The sequence below is a fragment of the Alligator sinensis genome, unplaced genomic scaffold, assembly GCF_000455745.1.
Source record: "Alligator sinensis unplaced genomic scaffold, ASM45574v1 scaffold1745_1, whole genome shotgun sequence".
NCBI classification, from domain to species: domain Eukaryota; kingdom Metazoa; phylum Chordata; order Crocodylia; family Alligatoridae; genus Alligator; species Alligator sinensis.
Window position 1 is genome coordinate 193,230 of NW_005843183.1, and position 7,300 is coordinate 200,529.

Genomic DNA, 7,300 nt, shown 5'->3' on the forward strand with positions numbered 1-7,300 from the left:
GAACCCAGACACCTGGGTTCCACCAGGAGGGCAAAGTGGGGCTCCTGGCTCATGCCAGGGCCCTGGATGCCTGGGTTCCCAGCATGGCGCCCCCATCCGAACCTTGTCCCAGTAGAGGCGCAGCTGGCTGAGCCAGTCGAAGGCGCTGGGCTCAGGCACAGGGCAGCGGTGGAGCCGGTCAATGACGTCTCGCGCATGCACCTCCACTGTCACCAGTGCCACCACCTTGAGGCGCAGCAGCTTGGGCAGGCTCCCACGCAGTGCCTCTGAGTAGCGGTGCAGCAGGGACACCTGCAGGGGGCCTGAATGCCTGAGTTCTCAATGGGAGGTGGGCGGGGAGCCTGGGCTCTGTCCCAGAGCAAGCCCAGACACTTGGGTTCTCAATGGTGAGGGGAGGGGAGGGAAGGGAAGCTGAGAGCCCAGAATCCTGGGTTCTCAATGGGGAGGGGGCAGGGAGAGGGGCTGGGAGCTGGGCTCTATCCCAGCTCAAGCCCGGGCACCTGGGTTCTCACTGGCTGGGGGCTAAGGGGTAAGAGCAGGAGGGAGTTGGGAGCCCAGACTCCTGGGTTCCCACAGGCTCTGGGAATGAAGGTTGCAGGAGCTGGGGCCTGAGAGCCCAGACGCCTGGGTCCACGCTGCCTGGAGGGCCCTGCGGGAGGGGAGGGGAGGGTGGGGGTCTCACCTGTTTCTTTTTCATGACCTTGAGGAACTTCCTGTCCCCGCGCTCCTTGCAGGTGAGCAGGCATTTGGTGACGTCGGCCGTCCACTGCATCTGGCTGGCCGCGATCACCAACTGAAGGGCCCGTAGGGTGGGTGGAGAGCACAGACCCACGCCAGCCCGAGGTTGGGGGCATAGACCCCAGGGTGCCCAAAGGGGGAGAAGGGGATTCTGAACTGAGAGAGCTGGGAACCAACTCCCCATGGCCTGGCCCCGGCTTCCAGTGACCTCCCCAACCAGACCCTTGACCCCTAACCCTCAGTGGCCTGGCCTCCTTCCCATGACCTCCCTGATTGTTGACCCTCAAACTCCTAAACACCCTCAACACTGATCTGTGATCCCAACCTTTGCGTTTCCTGACCTCCATTGACCCCTCCCTTTCCCTTGACACCTGACCCCAACTCGCTATGACACTCACCCCTGATCCTTGACCCGACACCCTACCTCCTCCCTTTCCCAACATAATGACCCCCCCTTCCCTTGACCCCAATCCCTAATGACACTCACTCCTTCACCCTTGACCCCAGACCCCCAACAACCTTCCCCTATTCCTGACCCCATGATCCCTCCCTTCCCCTTGACCCCGACCCCTAATGATACTCACCCCTTGACCCTTGACCCCAGACTCCCAACAACCTTCCCCTTCCCAACCCCCCAATGACCCCTCCCTTCCCTTTGACCCCAACCCCTAATGACACTCACCCTAATCCCCAACATCCCCCTTCCCAACCCCCAATGGCCCCTTCCCTCCCCTCCCCTCGACTCCAACCCCTAAGAACATTCACCCCTGATCCTTGACCCCAGACCCCCAACAACCTCCCCACTTTCCCAAGCCCCCAATGACTCCTCCCCTCCCCTCGACCCCAACCCCTAATCACACACATTCCCTGACCCTTGAACCGCAACCTTCCCCCTTCCCAACTCCCGATAACCCCCTCTGACCCTTGACCCCAACCGCTCCTTCCATTAAACCGACCCCCAATGACCCCCGCCTCACTCCGAACCTTAACCCCTGACCCCAATAAGCCTCCTCCATCCTCTGACCCCCTATTCACCCCCTTTCCTTGTCCTCTGACCCCTCCTTGATCTCCTGCAGCTCCCCCTCCCCTGTTGCTCAGCAGGTGGGGCTAGGCTGAGACCCCCCGCCCAAACTCATTCCACATGTGACCTCTGCCAATGCAGCTGAACTACCGCTACAGGGGACCTTGCCGGGCTCTGTCCCAGCCTGGCGTTTACCTGCCCCCCTGGCACCTACTTGCCCACCTCAGCACCTACCTGCCCGGCCCACTCCTTCACCCACTTATCGCGCTTAGTGAGCATCTTCTTAAGCGCCAGGCGACAGTTGCGTAGCAAGTCCCTCAGTGTCCAGCGCATGGTGTGCTCCACATCACACAGCCACTCCTGGGGTGGGGGGGTACATGGATCAGAGGGGCAGATCTGAGGGGGGCTGGGCAGGGGGACGTACCCTACCTCAGAGGCAGCTGCCTGTGAGCCAGAGATCATGGCTGAATGCCCCACCCCAGAGGTGGCTGTATTGCAGGCCAAGACATGGAATGAGGGGTGGAAGCAGCATGGCAGGGGAGGACACAGTGTGGCCTGGTCACCAAGGGAGGCTTCCTCTGGTGCAGTGATGTGGCCAGCTCTGGGGTGGAACAGGAGGACTGTACCCCTGGAGATGCAGCCAGCTCTGGGGTGAAGCAGGGCTCCCACACTCACCTCCACAGGTCCCTCCAACAGCACAGGGTGGCTGAACTCCACATACTCCCCGTCCAGCGAACACATGCCCATGGCCTCTGACCTGTTACCCATGCCCACCTGGTGGGGAGCAGAGAGCAGCGCTAGCTCCTGGCCTAGATCTCAACACCCCCCACCCCACCCCAGGCTAGCTCTTGATTTCTAGAATGCTTTGCAGCCTGGTTCCCCAAGGACCCATCACCCAGATGCAGCCACCAGTGGGGTGGGGGTGGTACAAAATGCAGCTCCTTGTGGGGGCAGGGGGCACAGTGCAGCCTGGCGGGAACCCATGACATCAGCAAGGGACAGTATGAGATAGGAAGTGAAGGTCTGGGAGTGTTGGGGGGGCAGGAGACCGGGCCCCCATGGTCAGTGGGGCTGGATAGAGCAGGACCTCTAAGGGGGGGGTGGGACAGACCTAGAAGGGGCAGGGCCTATTCCCTGAGCTGGGGGATGCGAATCTGGAAGAAGCGGTGCCAGTTCTGAAAGGGGCGGGACCAGGACTGAAAGGGGCATGGCCAGAATGAGGACCCCAGCCCTAGATGCCCCGTGGGTATAAGAAGCCTGGGCAGGATGCTGGGTAGGCTAGCCAGGGTAGGGCAGGATGCAGGGGCTGTGGGGAAGATGCCCATAGGCAGTGCCCAGCCAGGCCAGGATGGGACAGGGGCAGCACCTTCTGGACACGGAGGGCACGCAGGCTGTCAAAGCACTTCTTGAGGTGGGGCTGGACGGCGTCGGGACTGCGGGCCTGGCCCAGCACCTCCAGCAGGTCATCGTTGGACAGGAAGTAGAAACGGGGGAAGATGCGGCGCTTGGTCTCCAGGAACATGTCCAGCGACTTCTGGATGTCCTCCAGTGCCCCCGCCATTGCTGCTAGTGTGTCCAGCAAGCCTGCCATGGGGCGAGTGAAAGTGTAGCACCCCTTTGTGGCACCCCTTGGCCACTGCGAGCATCTAGTCTTGCCAGGCGTGGCACCCTAGAAAGCAACCATGGGCATCCCCCCTGCCCTGGAGTCGCTGCCCACCCCCCTGGGCACCTGGGTAATGGGTGCCCCGCAGGGCATTGGCATCCCGGCTTAGGCGGTCCATGATGCCCTTCCAGCTGGCATTGATCTGGTCAAAGGAGGCTGACTCTTCGGGCAGCTGCTTGCGGATGTCCTCACCCAGGAAGATGTTCTGGGGGGCGGTTAGGGGGTCATGGATGTCAGGCCCCAAGGGCAATGGCTGTGGGGGTGGGATGCTCCCTTCCCCACCCCCACCCACTGCAACCCCCCAGGAAATGGGGTCCAGGCTCCCCCTTCCCCTCTGGGACATGGGGTCTGGGGTCTCCCTGCCTCCCAGGTGTTGGGGTCTGGGCTCCCCCAAGAGATGGGGTCCAGGCTCCTCTGTCCCCACAGAAGATGGGTCGGGGTCCCTTTTTCCTTTCAGGAAATGGGGTCCGGACTCCCCCTTCTCCCCCCAGACGTGGGTCTGGGGTCTCCCAGCCTTCCCATGAGATGGGTCTGGGGTCTCCCAGCCCCCCTGGGAGATGGGGTCTGGGATCTCCCTACCCCACCCAGAGGATGGGGTCTGCCCCACCACAGGATGTGGGTCTGGGGTCCCCCTACCTCCAGGTACATCCACTGCCGCTGCACAGTGAGCACCATCTCAATGCCCTCGAGCACCAGCGAGAGGCACCGCTCCCAGCCATCCACATCGCGCTCGAAGGGGCGCACGAAGCGCGAGGCCTTCATGGTGGCCAGCACCACCTGGTTGTCCTCCAGCGCCTGGAACACCTCGTCTGTGCCCCTGCCCAGTACCCGCCTCAGTGACCAGGCACCCCTGGGGGCCCCCCGCCCAGCCTGGCACCCCCCCAAGCAGGACCCTCGCTCCTCACCCCATTGCCACCCTACATCCCCAGTATGGGCCAGCCCGGTGGCCCCCACTCCCAGCGAGGCTCATTGGGCTCCCCCCTGCTGTGCCCTGCCCACCTGCATCCTGTTTCCCTTGAGGGACCCCCTGCGCTCCAAGGTCACAGGGCGGTGGGGGCAAAGCAGAGGCCAGGATGCCTGAATTCTGCGGCAGGGGGTCAGCAAGGGGGAGGAGAAGCCAGGTCACTTGGGTTCTCTGAGGGGCAGGAGGGTGGGCAGAGCCAGGACACCTGAGCTCTCTGGGGGATGGATGGAACCAGGACACCTGGGTTCTCTAGCAGGCCAGGGGTAGCAGGGGCGGGCAGAGCCAGGACGCCTGGGTTCTCTGGGGGTAGGCAGCGCCCGGACACCTCGGTTCCCCATGCCAGGCCCTACCGGAGGCGGTGGTGCCCCTTGTCCTTGTAGGGCACGATGTCCAGCTGCATCACGTCCCAGGTCTGCACAATGCCTTGCAGGGCCTGGGGGAATGGGCACCTGGTGTTTCAGCGTGCCTGGATGCCTGGGTTCTCTTCCCGGCTGGGGGTGGCGGGTTGAGGGGTGAGACAGGGGAGGTCAGGAGCCCGGATGCCTGGGTCCTTCTCTCAGGTCTGGGATGGGCATAGCAGATTCTGGGAGATGGAAACTCAGAGCCCACATGCCTGGGTTCTACTCCAACACGGAGAGAGGGCTTGGGAGCTCGGACACCTGGATTCTACTCCCGCATAAAGTGAGGAACTGGAAGCCTGGACACCTGGGTCCTATTCCCAGATCCACAACTGGGAGCCAGATGCCTGGGTCCTATTCCCAGTTCTGAGCCCAGATACCTGGGTACTATTCCCAGGTCTGGGGGCTGGGTGCCTGGGTTCTCCTCGGCTCTAGCTGAGGTGGGGCAGTACCTGCTCGATGGCCAGCTCCTTGGTGGCGGCAGCCGAGATCTCGGCCACCTGCTCACCATGCCGGTCCAGCCCCAGCGCCACCACATCCTCCAGTCGGAAGTCATCAGCCTCCTGGTCGAAGGGACACAGCACCATGTCTTTCACTTGCGCCCAGTGCCTGCAGGGGCAGGGAAGGCGTTAGCCCGGACACCTGGATTCTCTTCCCACCTGTGTGGGACCCGGATGCCTGGGTTCTATGTCCACATGGGGTGGGGGTGGGATATATAGGACCCAGACTCCTGGGTTCTCTTCCCATGGGTGGGGTGGGAGCACAGCAGGACATTAGGAAACAGTGTCCCTGCCCCCTCCCCACACATACCACGCAGCAGCCGCAGGCAAGGTGCTGTGCTGTGAATCACCTTAGCAGGAGCTGAGTAATTAATGCCTGATTAACAAGGGCAGAAGTGCCCCCCCACAAGGCTTCAAAGCTGAGCTCACTGGGGAGAGCTGGAGGGGGATGGGGGGCTGGAAGCCCTGGGTTCTATTCCCAGCTCAGAGAGATGTGGGATCTGCTGGGTTACAGCAGTGAAACCTGGGGGCTCGGATACCTGGGTTCTCCCCCCAGCTCTGGAGAGCAAGGCTGGGGGCTAGGAGCTCAGATGCCTGGGTTCTCTCCCGAACTCTGGACAAGGTGGGGGACTGGGGGCCTGGACACCTGGGTTCTCTCCCCAGCTCTAGAGGGCAGGGTGATCTGGGTCTGAGCAGGGGGGACTGGGAACTCGGATGCCTGGGTTCTCTCCATCCAGGCCCCAGGGGAATCAGGAACCTGCATGCATCTGAGGGAGCTAAGGAGCCAAGGCTGGATCCCAGTGCCTGCCCAGCGCCCCCCAGCCCTACCGGTCCCTCATGGCTGGGTTCCGCAGGTCTGAGATGAGTGGCATCGTCCTCTGGAACTGCTCGATCTTGGCCTTGGACGTCTCGATGACCTCCCAGTTGCGGTCCTGTGCGGGGGGTGGGGATGAGCCTGGATGCCTGGGTTCCCTTCCCAGCTCTGGGAGGGAAGTTGGGTCAGAGGGGGTTGGGCAGGAGGGGCTGGGAGCCCAGACACCGGGGTTCTCCCCCTAGTGCCAGAAGGAAAGTGGGTTCTCTCCCTGAGTGGGTGCCTGGACGTCTGGGCTCTCTGCCCCCACCTTAAGGTCGCGACTGAGCTTGTGCAGCTGGCGGAGGAGGCCACGGGCAACGCTCTCCATGGTCTCCGTCTGCAGCGTCCGGAAGCTGCCCGTCTTCCACTTGCCCCAGCACAGCTCCCACGCCTGCGCCAGTTCCCACACCTGCTGCAGGTAGTCCAGCTCCTGCGGGCACATGGGCCGGGCCCCGGATACCTAGGTTCGGGGCCCACCAAGGAGGGGGGCAGAGACCTGGACACCTAGGTTCTGGGCCCATATGGGGCGGGGAAGGGATCCAGATACCTGGGATCTAGGCCCATATAGGGAGGGGTGGGGGCAAGGACCTGGACACCTGGGTTCTGGGTCCATATGGGGGTGGAGAGGGAATCCAGATACCTGGGTTCTGGGCCCATATGGAGGCAGGGGTGGGGGCAAAGACCTGGATGCCTGAGTTCTGGGCCCATGGCGTGGGAGGCAGAGACCCGGACACCTGGGTTTTGGCCCTATGCAGGGGGCAGGGATCTGGAGGCCTGGGTTATGAGCCTGGATGGGGGGAAGGGACCCAGATGCTTGAGTTCTGAACCCATATGGGAGCAGGGGGGTGGCAGGGACCCAGATGCCTGGGGTCTGGACCCATTTAGGGGCAGACATGGATGCCTGGATTCTGGGCCCATATTGGGGGATGGGGGCAGGGACCTGGAGGCCTGGGTTATGTGGGGGCGTGGCAGGGACCCAACCTCTGGGTTCAGCTCCCACCTTCTCCAACTTCTGCAGGTCCTTGGAGGGCGGCTGCTCGATCTTGAAGAGGCCGAGGCTGGAGCGCAGGCCACCTTCCTCGGCCTGCATGGCCGCCAGCACCTGACGTAGTGTCGCAATCTGCCCCAGTGCTGCCGCGCATGGCCGTGCACTGCTGCAGGGG

General features: G+C 63.1%; 1 protein-coding gene across 1 annotated transcript in view; it reads right to left on the reverse strand.

Moving 5' to 3' along the window:
• The window catches only part of DNAH2 (dynein axonemal heavy chain 2), a 109,339-nt gene that overhangs the window by 49,724 nt on the left and 52,315 nt on the right, over nucleotides 1-7,300 (reverse strand). The window contains 12 exon segments of the mRNA XM_014526887.2: nucleotides 103-291; nucleotides 683-793; nucleotides 1,994-2,119; nucleotides 2,435-2,533; nucleotides 3,126-3,343; nucleotides 3,489-3,627; nucleotides 4,059-4,239; nucleotides 4,737-4,819; nucleotides 5,237-5,393; nucleotides 6,113-6,216; nucleotides 6,406-6,567; nucleotides 7,138-7,239. Coding sequence (XP_014382373.2) covers nucleotides 103-291; nucleotides 683-793; nucleotides 1,994-2,119; nucleotides 2,435-2,533; nucleotides 3,126-3,343; nucleotides 3,489-3,627; nucleotides 4,059-4,239; nucleotides 4,737-4,819; nucleotides 5,237-5,393; nucleotides 6,113-6,216; nucleotides 6,406-6,567; nucleotides 7,138-7,239 — 1,671 coding nt within the window.